Below are 18,052 nucleotides of genomic sequence, written 5' to 3' on the forward strand. Positions count from 1 at the left end.
CATATTTTGTTATGCTCTTCTGAGTAATAAAAACATCTTTAAAAATCTGGATAAGTTTTTAGTAATTTATGCATTAAACAGTTAAATTACCTGCTTCTGCACTTTTTTGAATACTTGGACATATGGACACATTCCTCACACAATTTTGAGGTTGATGGCCTCTGTTTAATTACCCCCCCCCACCTCCCAACCACGCAGACACACCTTCTCTGTTCAAACATAAAAAAGTTATTTTAATATACATCAATAAAAATCTATACACTTCATATATATATAAAATACACAAATCAAATTACAGCTTCTAATGTATTATTTCATACATGAACAGACAACAGTATGAGTTATTGTTTAGTTATTTCACATCATCAGATAAATAACTGCAACAGCCTATAGTAAAAGTGCAAGTGTAACTTCAGTGAAAGAATATCTATGAATAGCTACTTTACATTGTCAAATGTGTAAAAAAAAAACAAACAAAAACAAAATACGGTAGCACCCATTGATAAATTCAGTCAGAACCCTCCAGAACAGTCCACTAGTTATACTAAAATCACCTCAGTTAAAAGTAGGTGGTAACATCTTCAAAACCTGGTATTACCCTGAGTTAATACCTTCATATACAGCATTACTGAGAATGGGATTTAAATGACCATGAAGGGTGAGCAATATGACAATATTTATCGATATTGTGATAAATTTACATCACAAAATGCTTTCTAGGCATCATCATGGACATGGATATCATCATATGTAAAGAACACTGACCAAAAGCCAGAATAATAGTCTTGGGTAATAGGATTTAGTGCAGTACAGTATGTGAAACAATAGAAATCAATGCTTTCACAGTTTTTGACAGTATTTACGAACACTGCACCCCTCATCAAACCTCAGAAAAACTAAATATTGTGCTACACATTGTGTATTGTGAAAATGTCCTGAAGTATTGTTGTGTTATATTTTTGCCATAATGCCCACCCCTAATGATAACATAAAACTGCAGATTGTAAGTGGATCTTTGTCATGACAGGTAGATTACAAACTTTCACAGAAATAAATAATTCATGTGAACACATTGCAAAGATTGTGTTCAAATACAGTACGTTATTCTGACAGCAACCAAGAAAGTTATATAAACCACATCAGCGATGGCCAAATGAATACAAAATGGAATGGCTTGATGGAAAATATTACCCTAGGTTTAGTTCCATATCCAGGTATAGAATATTTCTTGTCACCTTTCAGGTCTAATCTCTATAAATTCTATGACACAAAAGAGGTATCATTTAACGTTCATGTAATGGGACTTTTCTCAGTATACTGGAATGGTTATTAGAATGTAAAGTATTCATGAACTGTTATTTAAAGGACTGAAATCAGATTGGTAATATAGATTATTACACATTATTCTCTAAGTACTTTGCAGGGGCGCAGAACTACTGAATTTAGTGAGTAATATAGTTAAAATGCATAGCTATCTCAAAGATGCCCAACTATTAGTAAAGCAGCAAATTATCCTTGACTAAAAATTAATTTTCCTCTTCATATTATTCAGTGATAATACTAGAAGGAATCATATGTAGTATAAAGAGGAAGCAGTGAGAATAGAGTCTTTGGTTCTCACATACATAAAATGAGTGTCCACATAAAGTTTTGAAAGTAAACTCAGGTCATACATACAGTGTATGCAGTATACAGTCTTATGTGCTTGTGTGTGTTCTCAATCACCTCAGCTGAGATCTAATGCAGCTCTCAGATCTGTGAGTGGGCTCGGAGGGAGGAACTGGTAAGAGCAGAGTCTCCAAACACACTGGCATAGGAAGCTTTGAGGAACTGGACATAGTTCTGCAGACTGCGGTTGGTACTGTCTGATTGCTCCAGACGGTCTTTAACATCCTGCAAACGGCTCTGGAACCTCCTCTCTGCCTGAGAGAGCAGACAGTACAGTTTTGCAAATGCACTCAATTCAATAACAATGGACAGACTGTTATATCCCAACCTGCTTGGTTGCTGTTGCTAAATCTGCAAAACAATACCCTCAACAATGCCCACTTAAGTTGATTTCAGTTGAGACAGCCTTGGTTTCCAACAGTGGACCATTTATTCTGTGAAGATGCATAACAAGCTACAAAAAAGTAGTTAAAAGGAGTCAGAGATCATATTGTTGCAATGCCACTTTCATTTTAGGCTAGAAGGATGTGTTTGTATTTCTACTAGGACTTGACTGATATGAAAAAAAATTGCAGCTTAAGAAAATTTCAGGTGGCTATAAATTCTGTATGTTAAATGTTATACATCAGAGGTTTTTGTTGCACAGTGCTTTACTGAGAGATAAGACTAGACTGTTTACTTAAACTCAAAGTGTAGAAACTTAAACAACGTAAATATTGTAGCATGTGGAGATGGTTGTCTTCATACAATGTTATCTTAGTTATCTTCATAAAATGTTGTTAAAACATTATTTTCATGCTAAAAATTTGAGTTTGGAATTTTTGTGCTTTTGTTATTTCAGCCATGATGATTGTTTGTGTTAAATTTACTAGTTCACTCTGCACTGCAGTCACATAATTAAACAGGTGGTCCTTACACTGACTTCCCCAGGTTTTGCCCCGTCATCTAAGTTTGAATACTGGCAGTGCCACAACCAAAGAAGTCTGTAATTACTGATGCATTAGCAATGATATTTTTTCAGATACACATAAAACACTACTGAATATTAGTCAAACAGCATTTGGATAGTTTGTAGTCAGTAGTCTAACATTACAGGCTCATGTCCATGATCAAAATGTTGTCTAGGTCACAGTTTAATTAAGTGGGAAAGTGGGAGGCTGCTGGTACCCACAATGCCCCTGTCTGTTTGGAGACTTCCAGCTACTGCAGTGGTGAAATATACTCACTTCTTCTTTGGCTCGCCGCAGCTGGTTGAGCTCTGAGGTGGTCCTACTCAGCTGTGTCTCCAGGTCTACCACCTTGGACTGAGTGGCACGTTCTTTAGAAGCAGCACGTTCCCTGGTATGGGACATCTGTTAAAAGTCATATTAGACATAAATAATGTGAAAGAGACTTTTCAATAAACTAACAGGTTCACAATTCTAGCAACCACTCTGAGGAAGTCATTCTGCCAGCCAAACAAATAGATTATGAATAACTTGAGGTTATACAGCCAAAGGAACCCTAAAGGTTAAGAAGAAGTCCTGTATATTCCAAACATACAGACCTGTCGTCTAGCATCTTCCAGAGCTTCTTCTAATTGCCGGGTCAAAATAGTGCACTCCCGTGACTTCTCCTCTAGACGCACCTGGTTGTTTAGAATAGTTTCTTCTCGCTTTGCTATGACCTGCATGAGATCTCCATTTTGTGAGTTGACCTCCTCCAACTTTCTGTTTAAAAAATGAAAATCGAGTCAAAGCTTCAAAAGAGCCAAAGCACAAAAAGCAGAAAAAATGTTACAACTTAATTTTTGGGGAGATTCTACTGCACTCCTCTTACTTATTTCAAAATATGGCTCTGTTATACCGCTTGAACTTATTTGGTGTTTGCTGCTGTATGAGCTGCCCATCAGTCATGGTGAATTACCTGTTGAGGGCCTCCAGCTTGTGCTGGAGCTGCTTGTTCTCCTCAAGTAACACCATGTTCTTATGCTGTGCCATCTCCATCTGGGTGCCCTGCTGCTCTACCTGCACAACAAACGTACTTTACTTTACAGCTTTATACTTAAACTCAAATAAAGTGCATAAACTTAAACAATGTAAATACTGTAGCACTTGGGGGTGTAGCTCACCAGACGTCGTTTGCAGTTTAGGTTCATGCTAATTACCTTTGATTATATAATCCCACTATTAAGATCCCATCACTGCATACTAGGTGGTTACAAAATTTATTATGCTACTTGGCTATGAACGTCATTCAGTGTGTTTTAACCCTAAAAAATGTTTTTGTCCTGTCAGTTTTAAAGTTAACCTGAAATCAAAACTGGCCTTTTAACCATGTTTGTTATCATACCATGTCCGTGGTCATACTAAGCACAACTCATCAGATCATATCATTTTAAAGACAAAATTCTTGTTTGCTCGTAATCATCCATCAGTTTTTGGTAACATTAATTTTTTTTGTAACAATCATTTTTTTAACATCACCATGCACCATGTTTGTCCTAGTTGACTTCGTAGGTTAGCCCTGTTTTTCTACAAAGTCAGGACAATGAAAATGTACAAAAACATTACACACACACACCTTTATGCGTAGGTCTGCGAGGGCAGTAGTGAGCTCAGTACTCTTCCTCTCTTGTACATGCTCCTTCTCCTGTGCCTCTTGCAGCTGGAGCTCGGAGCGTCTCAGGGCCTCGGGCAGAGGCTCCAGCTCCGTTAGGCGACTCAGAAGCTGCTTCCTGACCTGCTCAATCTCCTGATCCAGGTCTTCTCTCACCACTCGCGCCTCCCTCTCAGCCTGCTGCAGACGCACACTGTACTCATCTGCCTCAGCACGGGTCTTCTGCACCTGAAACGTACACATGCACATACAAATCCTTATGTTTTGGGCTAGGTGTGTAGTTCACAAGCTGTGCTCCTTCTGCCTTCATCATAAAAACACACTTGTGCTGTTAAAGCCACTGCGCTCATTAATTGGTTCATCTTATGATCGTAGGCCAGATTCATAAAACTCAGCAGTAACAGCGCACTGTCACGAAAAATGGTAAATACGGTAAATAAGAGCTATTCATAGTCACCGTGGTGATGATTAGTGCGCTAGTGTTTTATAACACTATATATATATATATATATATATATATATATATATATATATATATATATATATGTGAACTACACCAGGTGAAGCTACAAATTTTAAGGGAAAAAGTACTGACAAAGACAAACTGTGCTTAATATTTAATATTCGATTTCCAAATGTGCAAATCAAATATTAAAGATCAGTCAGTGAAAAATCAGTTTTTACTTGTAAGAAATGTATTTCTACTAGTAAATATGTCATTTATATATGTGTAAAATGTAAATTTGGTTGTAGAATCCATTGTAAACTAAAAAATACAATTAAAAGGTAACTGCTTGCAATTAATCTGCTTAATCATAATTAGAATCTCTAATCACTCTTCACTGATTTGGATTTCAACTTCCAAACCTACTTTCCATTCGCAGTAGGGGGATTTGTCAAACACTGAATTTGATGCAGGAATAACAGGCTCTTTTAAACACAGTGCCAGTAAAATCTGTCAATCTGAAATCCGTCTCAAGTAAGTCATTTCTTCTCCCACAACAGCAGTTGGAAGGTTTACTATGTTGCTATTTTCAAACAGATCAAAACATGTCTGAATACATTAGTTTTTTTTTCAGCTGAGTGTGTACAGTGTGTTGCATGTGGGACCAAACATGTTGTAGAAAATACAATTTAATTCACATTGACTTCTTACCAGGAAAATTACTGTCAGAATGGTTCAAGCATTCTTCGTTGCAGGACTGTGTAGTGTTATGAATCAATACTGCCACTTTTAAATGAGAATTGCGTGGCCATGCCTCACGTAACACATAACATGCCGGTAATTCTTGTTTATAAATGAGCAAATGTGTTACCACCATTTGTTTGCTATTTGTTCTGGCACTGCTTTTTATGAATCTGGCCCTACATGTGTGAATATGTGCATATGAGTATGCATCAGCATGATGAGCAGACCTGGACTTTGTAACTCTCCACTAAGCTTTCATACTGCTTCACTGAGGCTTTGACCTGATCCACCTCAGATCGAGATAAGGACAGCTTCTCCTCCAGTGCAGACAGAGTGGCCTGGAGAAACAACACAATTATGAGGGTATGTTAAAGAAGGTGTACCATCAAATCAATCAAATGCAACAGCCACCTGGCTCTGACACTGGTAATTTAACTGGTGGGTTGGCTTCCAGAACAAACATTCAGCCTAGTTTTAGGCTACAATACACTTAAAGGGTATTTCCGCTCATTTTTCAAAATTCCGACGTAATTAAATAGTTATGATGTAAATATGGTGATTTTGAGTGGTTTGATGCGAAATGCTCTACATGGTCCAAATTATTCACTGCAGCTGTGATAGAAACCAGACATCCAAATAGGCCTGTAACAATTATTACATAATTGCCTAATCGCAATTGCAACTGCAACTACTTGAGATGATCATAACTATTTAAGCTGACTCTAATCATTTTACATAGTCGTTAAATTAAACAGTAATGTAACGTTGCAACAAACAAAATGTGAACTGACAGGCAAATAAATGTAAACAAAAGATTGCTCTAACATGCAGGGAGCAGTGCTGAGTAATGTTTATTTGTTAGCTGTGTTGCTAATTCTACTCTTTCATGAAGAATATGTAGCTTCGCTTGACTCATACACACATAATTCTGTGTAACTGTAGACATTTGTGTGTGTTTGCAGTAGTATTAATTTGACAATGGAACCTGTGTTAGCTACAACCTACTTACTAGCTAGCTACAAGTATTTGCTAGTAAATAGGTGGACAATCAGCCAATCTGGCCACTTTAGGCTTGCATTTTACTAGTTGCAAACAATAAACAAGGAAACACAATTAAAATGTCAATTGCAATTATTTACATGACAATTATTCATCAGCTAAAATTTCATGATCGTGACAGACATATGTCCAAAGCATTCATTTAGCATCAAGCAGGACTTTTTGGAGGTTGTGGCAGAACAAGGGACGCTCAACAAGCTGTTAGCCAACTTGGACAACACCTCACAACCCCTGCATGCTACACTGGATAGACAGAGAAGCACATTCAGAGGCCGACTGTTACAGCTGTGCTGTGTTCAAGAGCGCCATGTGAGATCTTTCTTATTGTCTCTTATGCTATGTAAATATGCAAATAGATATACCTTTATTTCTACTCTCTTATACTTTAACTTATGTCTTTTTATTTCTAGTTTTTATTTTCTGCATAGTATATGTAAGTTTATGTGCAACTATATGTCTTGCTACTGAAACACTGCAATTTCCCTTTGGGATCAATAAAGTTCTTTCTTTCTTTCTTTCTTTCCATCCATCCATCCATCCATCCATCTAACACCTCATACATGAAACGATTATTAATACACTGCCTGAGACAATGTTTCACAATAGTTTTGAGATCATCTGATTTTTAAATCCATTCCTGACGCAGAGGTACATGCAGGGTTGTAAGGCAAAGCAGTCCCTAAACAAAATGTATTTTTTAGATTTACCACAATCAACATCACATATCAAAACGTAAAGACACAATGAAGACACTGTGAGTCTTGGCTTTTATCACCACCACCACAAAGAAATCCAAGTCAGTAAGTTTCTCTACAGCACACAATTTCACATCAAATCACCCTGACGACTACAGATCAGTGATCGAATTATGCAGAACTTTAGACAAATTATTGGAATTACGTTTAAGTTCTTTTTATTATAGGAGTAGACATTATCAGCCCCACCTTTAGGCTCTGGTTCTCCAGTCTAACTGTAGTGCTCTCTGTAGTCAGGCTGTGCAAGCGGTCTAAAAGTCCATCTCTCTCAGCACGTGCCTTCTCCTCCTGTGAGTGCAACTGCTCAGTCAGGTCTGTGATTCGGCTGAAAGAACGTGTATGGAATACTTATAAGCGTGTTCGCAACGTGAAATTAGATTGTTTCAACAGTATGTTGGGTTTTAATGAACTATTAGCTATTATAAAAAATAGCGCTCACTTGTTCAGGAGTGTGATCTCTATCTCTAGTTGTCCTTTATCCTTCAGCTCTTTTGCATGGCGACTGCTCCAGTTCTCTGCAGCTGAAACAGCATCTGCCAGCTGAGATTCCTGCAGGTCAATTATGAAGGAGAAAGTTAAACTTAAGCTATTTTCATCAATACCCAAAAATTAGCTCTAAAATACATTCAAAATTACCCATTCTTATCCTTAAAATTAATTCTACATGAATTACATCTCAGAAGCTTTTGGCTCACTCACCATCTCCGCTAGCTGGGCGCTGAGCTGTCCCGCAGTGTCTTCGCTGCGCTCTGCTCTCTGTTTTTGGGCCCGTGTGGCTTTCTTCAAGGCCTCCTTATCCACCTCTGCCTGCTGTTTTAGCTCCTTCAACTGCTCCTGCAGGTGCTCCAGCTCCCCCTTCTGCTGATTTGCTGCTCGCTCCAAATTCTAAAACAAAAGCATCTGTTACTAGTTCAAGAGATGCACTGCACTATACATGTTTTTGAAAAATGGAAAAAAACATAATTAGCAAATGATGTACTATTAAAAAGGGGACTACATATACAGTACCCTAATCTGTACTGCAAGACGGTTATTCTCTGCTTCTTTGTTGCGTAGCTGGCCCTGCAGATGAGCTCGGGTTGACTCTAGGACTTTGGAAAGCTCACTCGTGGTCTTTGAATTCTCCTGTCACAGGAAGTGTGAATTCACAATAAGGAACATTATCAATTTATCTGTATCTATGAATGTGCTGGAAATAGCATGTTGTCAGATTACCTTTTCATTCTCTAAAAGGGAGGTCAGTTGATTGACTTCTTTATCTTTGTCCTGAAGCTTCATTTGAAGATGCTACAGGAGAGAGATGTTATAAGTGTTTAACCTGGCTAGATTTTGGTGTTATGGAGTAAAGATGCCATAAGCATACTGGTACTGATGTATATTTCTATAAAAAAACACAGAGACATACCGAGTTCTCTGCTTCAACCTCAGTGAGCTTCTTTAGGAGAGAATCTTTCTGCTCCAACAGTTGAAGTGAGTCCATCTGTCAGATGAAAATTACGGTGAGCAACATAATGACCGCAATGAAACGCAAATTCTTCTTTGCTAAGAAAAGGCTGCCTCCTGCTGGACGAAATAAGGTACCTCACGCCCATGCTGCTCCCTCAAAAGACGACGAAGTGTTCGGTTAGTGCTCTCAAACGTCTCCAACTTCTGCAGTAGGAGATCTTTCTGCCGGGCCAGGAGTGAGGAGTCCGACCCTGACATCCTTTTCTCCTGTACACATACATACATAAAGGATCTATAGATGGCATCCTTGCTTAAAGATTCTGTACATGCAACGTGTAAAATATTTTCCATTAAAGTGTTGAGAAATATTTATGCTAACAGCATCTAACTTTCTTCATTAGCTCAAACAAAAGCATAAAATAGATACATTAAAAACCTCTATAGGACAATTTTAACATTATATTAAATTAAATTACGTTGAATTCCGAACCTGTTGTTGCCTGTAAACAAGCTTTTAGGTCAGCAGCTGTGACAACGGAACAACTAAATAAAATGGATTTAGCCAGATATGAACAGAATACATTTTAGCAAACAAGATGGGCTGAGAAATGCTTTACAAATTGACCAGAACAAAGCACTCACGTTAATCTGGCAAATACTGAAGTACTGAAAAATCTGACTTGCAATTGCTTTATGGCTCTATGTGTAATTTTCTTTGGCAATATTAAAGCACCTTTGATTTGAACGTTTGGGGCTTCTTTGCTTTACTTTCTTCATTATAATGCAGAACTGACTGAACCACAGTCACAATTTTATTACTATTTTACAAGCAATTATGCACTCCTTCTCATGTTCTATTGCTTAATTATCACATTATTACTTTAAGGCCAGTTGTAATTGTGATATTTTAGCTGACAATTAACTGCCATATAAGTAAAAATAATGATTAACAAATGCATAGTTTTTGTCAATTATGTAACTATTGAACTGTAAGCCTAAAGCAGGTAAGTCGGCTGATCAGCCATTATTGCTTCATAGCTGGTTTAATTGTAGCTAACGGTAGGTTGTACTGATATTAAATAAAAATATGCAACACTGTGCACAGACACAATCACAAGTGTCTATGGTTACACAAACCCGTCCACAATGAGCCAAATCACACATTCAGCAAGCGCACATGCAAAAAAACGGCATTAGCTAAACAAAAAGAAAAAGAAAAACATTCCCCTAAAAAGAGTGTTATTCAATGTGAATGCGTTTCCCATTTTCTTTTGTTTTGCCTCAAGCCAGCTGAAGAAAATGCATCCATTTCACACTCTGCTTGTTTTGATATGATTATGACTGTGGAAAATAATTGCAGTCAGCTAAAATAATTGCAATCAAATGATTATGTAATAATAGTAAATTACTTTTTAATTTTATTGAGCGTAATAATATCTAGCAACATAGTGCACATATCCATGAAGCAAGCCAATAATAGAGTATGTTCTCATATTATAAATATTACATTACACCTTTTGATAAATGTCTTTCCCATAAAAACTGCAGTGAATATCCCTGTTTTTTAACCCATTATATTCTGATAATGTAGAAATTATTTGCCCTCACACTCACACTCCTGGACATCCTGCTGACCGTATCACGCAGGGCAGACACCTGCTTGGCGGCTGCATTGCTGTCCAGCTCTGCCTCCAGCAGCTTCTTCAGGAGCACATCCTTCTCCAGCTGCAGGCTCTCCCTTTCCAACCTGACCATAGAGACATGGAGTAAAAGTATGCCACTATAACTGTTTACAAGTCCCTTACAGTCAGTTTAGAGGACAATCTTCATATACATTATATTTCCAAAAGTTTTTAAACACCTGCTCATCCAGTGTTTCTTCTGAAATCAAGGGTATTAATAGGGAGTTTATCCAGTAACTGCCTCTACTCTTCTGCAACCCTGGAACATTGCTGTGAGAATGTGACTGTATTCAGCTATAAGCATTAGTTAGGATAGGTACTGATGTTGGATGATTAGTTCTGGATCACAAACAGCACTCTAACTCATCCTAAAGATACTGGATGATGCTCCATTACTCCAGAGAACACATTTCCACTGCTCCACAGCCCAGCGCCCCTCTGGCTGACACATGGCATTAATGGGGCACGGTGACCTTAAGCTCATGTGCTGCTTCAGAGAATCTCATTCTACTGGCAATGCTTTTCTATAAAGAATATACAAGCTGTGTGTTTGTGTCCACAACTGAATGTCTGTGTCAGTAAAGAGTGTACCTTAAAACAGCCAAATTCACTAATCTGAATTAGGGTGTCTGGACACTTTTGGACATCTTGTGCAGAAATAAATCATTTCTATCATTCCAACCAAATAAGCTTCCCACCTCCCATAATCATTTTCCTCCAGCATTTTCTCCATGGACTCTCGGAGGAGATTGTTCTCCCGCTCTGTGATCTCCAGCTCCTTGGCAACCTCAGCAAGCTCCTCCTCCTGCTCAGCAATAACGCGCTGTGAGGCGCTCAGCCTTTCTGACTGACGCTCCAGCAACTGTTCCTTCTTACGTAACTCTACCTGCAAAGACAGACAGTAAAACATCTACCAGTGATGCCATGGCTGGATCTACTATATGGGTAACCTGGGTGACTGTACAGGTCCACCAAAAGGTTGCTCTAAAAAAAGTGCACACTTTACAATATTTCATTTTAAACAATCATTTTAATCTCTATCACTTTTTTAAACATTCGGTTTACCTTAAATCTATTCACACACACACAACAGTCAGCCTGATAATCCAACCAGAAATATCCAAATAACATCATCATTGCGTAAATTTTGTGGACAGTGATGTCTATGAGGGTAAAACACAGCCAAGATCATTTTGGCATCTTACAGTGAACTTCACAAGCGAGCTGATGCCCTCTCATTGGCATACGTGACCAATCTCGATGAGATCTTAACTGAGGACTTAACTCTGTTTCTGTTTACATATTTTGTAAAGAATGTATAGAATAGGTCTTTAGCAACACCGAGGCCCTTTCATCAAACGGTCTTAGGTTATTACCAGTAGTTTCATGGGGACAAGGCACTATAGCTCTAATGCCCAGGGGCTCCACAAGATGTGGTGCTGAATGATACAGTCTTTGCTGTTTTTAAATGCAGTGCTGTAGGGCCTGAAAATTGCGAAGGAGAATTAATGTGGGCCTGACCTATTGCATATTCAAGGATGATGTCCAGATGAATTTCATTTATTTATCTTCTAGCTCATAAAATGTAAATATCTGTTGTGGCACAGTTCTCCCATACATTTGTGACCCCATCTTAAAGTCATTAACCTCAGGTCAGTTTTTAGCATCTCCACTTGCACTTTTCGAGCATTCTTCTGTAATATATTTCAATATATTAAAGTTTGCTTCTTATCGAACTGTGGTTCCATCTAAGGTGGAAAAGTGCAGTGACACTGATGTGGTGGTGGTGCAGTTTTAAACACTGTGTTCACTCACTGTTCACCCTATTAGACACTCCTACGTTGCTGGTCCACCTTGTAGATGTTACGGCAGAGACAGTAACTCATCTGTTGCTGAACAGTTTGTGTTGGTCATCCTCTAGTTAGTGGACTATTCTCCGTCCAGCAGTGACACTGAAGTGTTTAAACACTCCAGCAGCACTGCTGTGTCTGATCCACTTGTACCAGCACAACACACAATAATATACCACCACCATGTCAGTGTCACTGCAGTGCTGAGAATGGTCCACTGCCTAAATAATACCTGTTCTGTGGTGTTCCTGTGGGGGTCCCAACCATTGAAGAGCTCGATAAAAGGGGACTAACAAAAAGAAAAAGAAACCAGCAGACTACAGTACGTAATTGTGGAACTACAAAGCGCACCTACATTGCAGTGGAGCAGTTAAAATGAACAATGAGTGTCTCTGGTCAGCGTATACTGTTCAATTTTGTTTTTACTATTCTGCACAATGTTTTTCAGATTTAGTTTGGTTGTTAAAAACAGTAAAAGGGACAACCCAGAATAATGAGCCACTGTTAACCTGCAAAAAGTATCTAAAATGGTTTTATTAAAAGGATATACCATGATACATACTGAAACACTAAAACTATCAAAAGTTTTAATTCTACTATGATACACTACATTTTTGGCCATACCGGCCTCTGCTAATTGTACACAGTTTTTAGCAGAATTGTAAAAAATATGGCACTACTGGTGATTGTGTGTGGTCGACTGATCTTATTATACTTATCTAACCTCAGAAAAATCATATATCATGACAAGTATTCCATGAAAATGTCTTCAAGTATCACATGCTATTTTTGCCACATTGCCCACCTCTACCTGTTCTGGATGCACAGTACAGTGACGGTTCCCAATGTGATCCTATTCTCTGATTCACTTTGTTTTTGCAGTCTGTCTCCTTACCTCATTCTTCAGCGAGCTGACCTCTGTCATCAAGCTGTCGATCTTCCTCTCGTACTGGTTGATTCGTCCATGCAATGCCTCCTCTTCATCAGTGGAGAGGTCCTCCATCCGGAGAGCTGTCTGAGCAGGTCCTGCCTCAGGCAGAGGGGTGATCTCCAAGCGATGGGTGGGGCCCTATAAGATTCATTCAAATTTGAGATTAATAAAGATGTCTTTCTCCCCTTGCACAAGACAAAAAAAATGTGATATCTTGAATAAATCTACATAAATGTTAAGAGTCTTTTGTTTTTGCTTAACTAACCTCCCACTTGTACGATGCCTCTCGTGTTGAGACTCTCCCTGGAGGAATCCATGGCACCCTCGTCTTAACTTTAGCAGTTGGGCGTAAGCCGACTTTTGTTTTGGCCTGGAATGTGAAATGCTAACAATTTGTGGCAGCCCTCCTGAAATGATTGTACGTCACTTTTCAACATTATTGTGTACAGGGCTATCACAGGACACCACAGAACATTAACACTGGTCATCGTTTTCAAAATGTATATAAGCCAGGAAGCGTGTCGAACCTGGGCTGCCTTTGTGGGGCTGTTCTTTGTGCCCTTCTTTACATGCACATGCACGGGTGTACTGTCATTCACATGCACATGTAGCGGTGGGGAGGAGCTGGTTTTCATCGCTTTTTTCTGGAAAAAACAAAATACATTGACACAAACTACCTTGGATTATGCAAAGAGATATGTGAGCACATGACATACAGACAGGTAGCGTAACATCTAATAGACAAGGATTGACTTGAAGGGGCATCTAAAGGAATACCAGTCAAAAGAACTGAAAGATCATCTTCTTTGTAAGACTACCATCTCCCTTTCTATCCCCTTTGAAATAATATTATTAGAATTAAATCACAGTGTAGGATGAGATATCTACAAAAGTAAATTATTAAAGAGAAATTCCATCAATAAATAAATGATTAAGATGTAAATAAACTCATTCAGAGTGGTTTGATGTGAAATGTTGATGATAGGAACCTTACATCCCAAGAGTTTAATGCCTCTAAAAGCTCCCTTTATAAAATTCATCACACAAATGGTTATGAATACACTGCGTGATGCCTGATGTTGTTTTACTTTTTCTGATTTACCACTATTTCATCATTCTCAACATTACATTTAAAAACTCAGAAGACGTGCTGGTTCACCGGTGGTTTTGGATAGTGAATAAAATGGCTATATTTATGTTGTTGACATTGTGACCACTGGTTCCTATCACTACCACTGAAAAGAAATCTGAGTTGGTAAGCTTCTCTGCAATGCACACCAAACCAATCTGACTTTGTTTACATACTTAGCAACTTTGTTTTTGACTTGTTCACTTGTTGACCATTTATGTGTACCTACAGATCATAACCACCACCTCCTTAAAATGATCTAACAATCTGAAGACTGCTTATAGTGCTTCTCAGCTTTGCTCCTGGAGTCCTCCTAAACTACTCCAACACATCTGATTCAATTCATTAGCCCTCCAACAAGCCCCTTCTAGTTTGAACAGGTTGTGATGGAGCAGGGAAACCTACTACAGAACCAGGACTGAAAATCACTCTTACAGTTTGTTGTCTTCCCTGTATGACATAGACCTTCAAACTCCAAGCAGACTCACAGTGGGGACTGTATCTTTGATTATAGTTCAGGAAACGTGTTCCTGGTGTATCAGTTTACTTGTCAAACACTCTGAGGTCATGTTGCAGAACACCAACATTAACCAAGCCCCTCTGAGCTATCCTTAACAAGCTTCAGTGAAACTACACTGGCACCAAGATGACACCGTTGTACACTTGAGAGCCGAGAAATGCACGCGTATGTTGTTCCAAGCCTAGTTACCATCACTGGACTATCTTTTGGCCAGGACAAACGTAACGTTAACAATATAGTTAGCTAGCTTACCAGCTGGTTGGCACGTCAGCTGACTCCATTACATATACAATACAAAGCTGCAAAACTAAACAAAGCCAAGACAAAATAAAAAGTCAATAGTCGAATGGTTATATTCGCGACCTATCCTCACTATAAATACTAGGTTAAGTAACTTAATCTATTTTAGCTAGCTTAAGTAACCCTAGCTAACTAATGTCACGAGTTATTTCTTTCTAACCGGCTTGGCAGCGTAACTGCTCCGTGTGCGAGGAAGGGAGAAGACTTTCTTACCATCCGAAAAAAATAAACATTCAAAATCCGAAACGTGCAGTTATATCGTTTAAGAGTAATCTGTCTGTTAGTTCGGTTAGCTCGCTGGCTAATTCTTTCTCTTAACAACCCAGAATCTTGGAAAGGCTTTCTTCCGCTGGGCACACTCTTTCTCTCTCCTGATTGGCTGATTCAAAAGCGTTTAACGGCCTTACCGTGTTGTGGTTGGTGGAAGCGTCTTAGCCCTGTGTTCGCTTCCATTTTACGTAGACCGGAGTAACGGTGTCCATGGAAACGAAGCCTAACAGTGGAGCCAAGCTACAGGTTGGCAAGGACACTAACAGCAGCGTGTTAAAGGGACTTATCGCCACAAGCCTGCGTGTGTTTGTTCTGCATGTCCTTTTTTGACAAACCAGACAGCAGGACATTTATCACCCGTGCCTTTCACAAGCTGGACAGCAGGAAATTAGTTGAACTTTCAGTCGAATTGCTGCCTTTGCTTCTGAGCAAAAGTAGAACCATCCCTGAAACCTAGACTGAGAAAACCTACTGCTCACAGCACAACTTCATTTCAGAGACGAAGTTACTGTTATCTGTGTCATATTTATTCGAGGAAACAATACTGAAAGATCTGAATTAGAAGCAAAGTTGGACTTTGACCCATAAAATTATAGTAACTAAATTAAAGGAAGTGACATTTAAAATATTACACAGCTGCTACCCAATAAGCCATTATTTAACAAAGCCATTTGTATTATGTAAAACTGTTTTACGAGGACTTGGCCAGATATGTTATTGATCATATTCATTCTGATATTTTCTGCACCTGAAAAATGTTCGCGGGTTTAAATAGTATTTATAAAGATAAAGTAAAGCAGTAATATTTTATTAACCTTATTATAATCCTATCAAAAAATGAAATACATCCATAAATGTAAATTAGTCCTAATGCCAAGCCATTATTCATGGTTCTTGTATAACAAGTAACATAGTATGTCAACACAACTTTAAACAAATACAAAGGCTGGAAACACTGCACTTGTACACCTAAATGTGTTCTATCATAGTTTTTGATTGTTTATTAAGTTAATTCTTTTCTTAGCCCTGTTTTGGTTGTTCCTTTATAAACACTTGCTGGCTAACCAGCTGGAGCCAACTGGAAACTGTACGGCAAATGTCCATCAGCTGATCAACAACATGTTACACATTTACAAATTTAAACATTTAAAAACACCAAGAATATCCCTAAAAACTGCTGATAAATAGTGATGTAATGTATTACCTCTTCATTTTGAGTTGTGCTGAGAGGGGCTGAAAATTTGAGTGCCCTGAGTTAACTTCAGTACTGAGATACCCTTACAAATAATTAGTAGTCTGGCATAGCTAGAACTTTTAGAACAGGGTGGCAGATAAGACCCAGAGATTATAAAAGAAAAAATAAACAGTGTTACTGTATTAAAATTATATAAAAAGTTATGTGTTGGTTACAAAGTTGCTTGGTTAAAAAGTTAATTATTTTTGTTCATCATTTCCAAAGGAATAACCTTTTTCTTACATCAGTCCAGTTACTGCCAAAAGTAACCTGAAAGACAAAACAGTGTTGATGTAACATATCTTTGTCATTCATGAGGAAATTATACATTTAAATCAAGTGAATTTAATTAAATCACATTTTTTCAGTGAATAACATTAAGAAAAATATTTTATATAGGCAGACCACAAAAGGTATTCATTTAGGCTGCCCTAGCTACAAGTTATGAATGAGTCTAATGATCAGACAACGACAGCATTGTATAATGTACAACACATGCATATATTCAACTGTGAAGAAGAAATCATGAGTATGATAAACAATTATAGTTGACTAATTTTATCTGACCATCACGTAGCCTACTTCATAATGTAGCTCACAGAACAGCACTGCCGAAGGGACCCAGCGCACATTCACTCGACTGTTTGGCCAGCAAATTAACCCATCATAGCAAGATACGCTAATTATTATATAGCATCATCAGACTCTTATAACTGATTGGTAACTGCCCTGTAGCAGAGTTTCACTGTATAATAACAGATGCTTTAGTGATGATGGCTGATGAATGATCTCACTTTCTACAACTGGGGTGACACAAGGCTGGCCGTGCTTCATCCTAAAATGGTACTGGTGACCCTTGCCCACCCCTTGGCCGCTCCTCTGAAGGGGACAATGAATTGATTTAAGATTCAGTTTCAGGTGTGTTCTATTCTACACAGACACACTTCTTCACTGACACTCTGACAGTCTTGAATACATTTCTCTTTTTGTAATGTCAACAGTTACTTTTTAACACATCACATATTGGGCACATCTGAGAATTCTTTACTTATAAAAAAAAACCAGCCATCTTTAAGCCTATGCCCTGCTACCACATTAACTGACCCGCCATAACGTATTTTTAACTCAGGGACAGAAGGCACCAACAAATCCTTTATGTGGATTAGAGTATGCTTAGAGTATATTATTTAGACTGAAGTATTAAACATTGTGTTTTGTTCCCTTTTCTCTCAATTCATTGAGTGAGTTAGGTTACTTTTTTCAGGCCTATACTTTGAACTGTAATGATTTTGGTATAAAAATGTGATTTGACTGAGAAATGTGGACAGTTGGTTTACTGCTTTGGCATGCACAAGAGGAAAATCTGTGCAAATGTGGTCCTTATGTGCCAGGAGGGAGGGAAACAGAATATCACCAGTTCA

General features: G+C 38.3%; 1 protein-coding gene across 2 annotated transcripts; it reads right to left on the bottom strand.

Annotated features, from left to right (window-relative positions):
• Window positions 1–227: 227 nt before the first annotated feature.
• On the bottom strand, window positions 228–15,469 carry odf2a (outer dense fiber of sperm tails 2a). 2 transcript variants are annotated; one of them, XM_036588868.1, is made up of 19 exons: window positions 15,341–15,469; window positions 13,706–13,822; window positions 13,444–13,548; window positions 13,143–13,316; window positions 11,096–11,283; window positions 10,330–10,462; window positions 8,851–8,982; window positions 8,675–8,749; window positions 8,485–8,556; window positions 8,278–8,394; window positions 7,969–8,154; window positions 7,709–7,818; window positions 7,459–7,594; window positions 5,683–5,793; window positions 4,231–4,494; window positions 3,574–3,674; window positions 3,215–3,377; window positions 2,895–3,020; window positions 228–1,923 (listed from the first exon to the last, which is right to left on the bottom strand). In XM_036588868.1, the coding sequence occupies exons 1-19, from the start codon at window positions 15,341–15,343 to the stop codon at window positions 1,750–1,752; spliced, it is 2,487 nt and encodes an 828-aa protein (XP_036444761.1). In that variant the 5' UTR covers window positions 15,344–15,469; the 3' UTR covers window positions 228–1,749. The 2 variants fall into 2 exon arrangements, with proteins under 2 accessions (XP_036444761.1, XP_036444760.1); XM_036588867.1 differs by having other exon boundaries at window positions 10,324–10,462.
• Window positions 15,470–18,052: the final 2,583 nt, after the last annotated feature.

Source organism: Colossoma macropomum, unplaced genomic scaffold (genome assembly GCF_904425465.1).
Source record: "Colossoma macropomum unplaced genomic scaffold, Colossoma_macropomum, whole genome shotgun sequence".
NCBI lineage: Eukaryota > Metazoa > Chordata > Actinopteri > Characiformes > Serrasalmidae > Colossoma > Colossoma macropomum.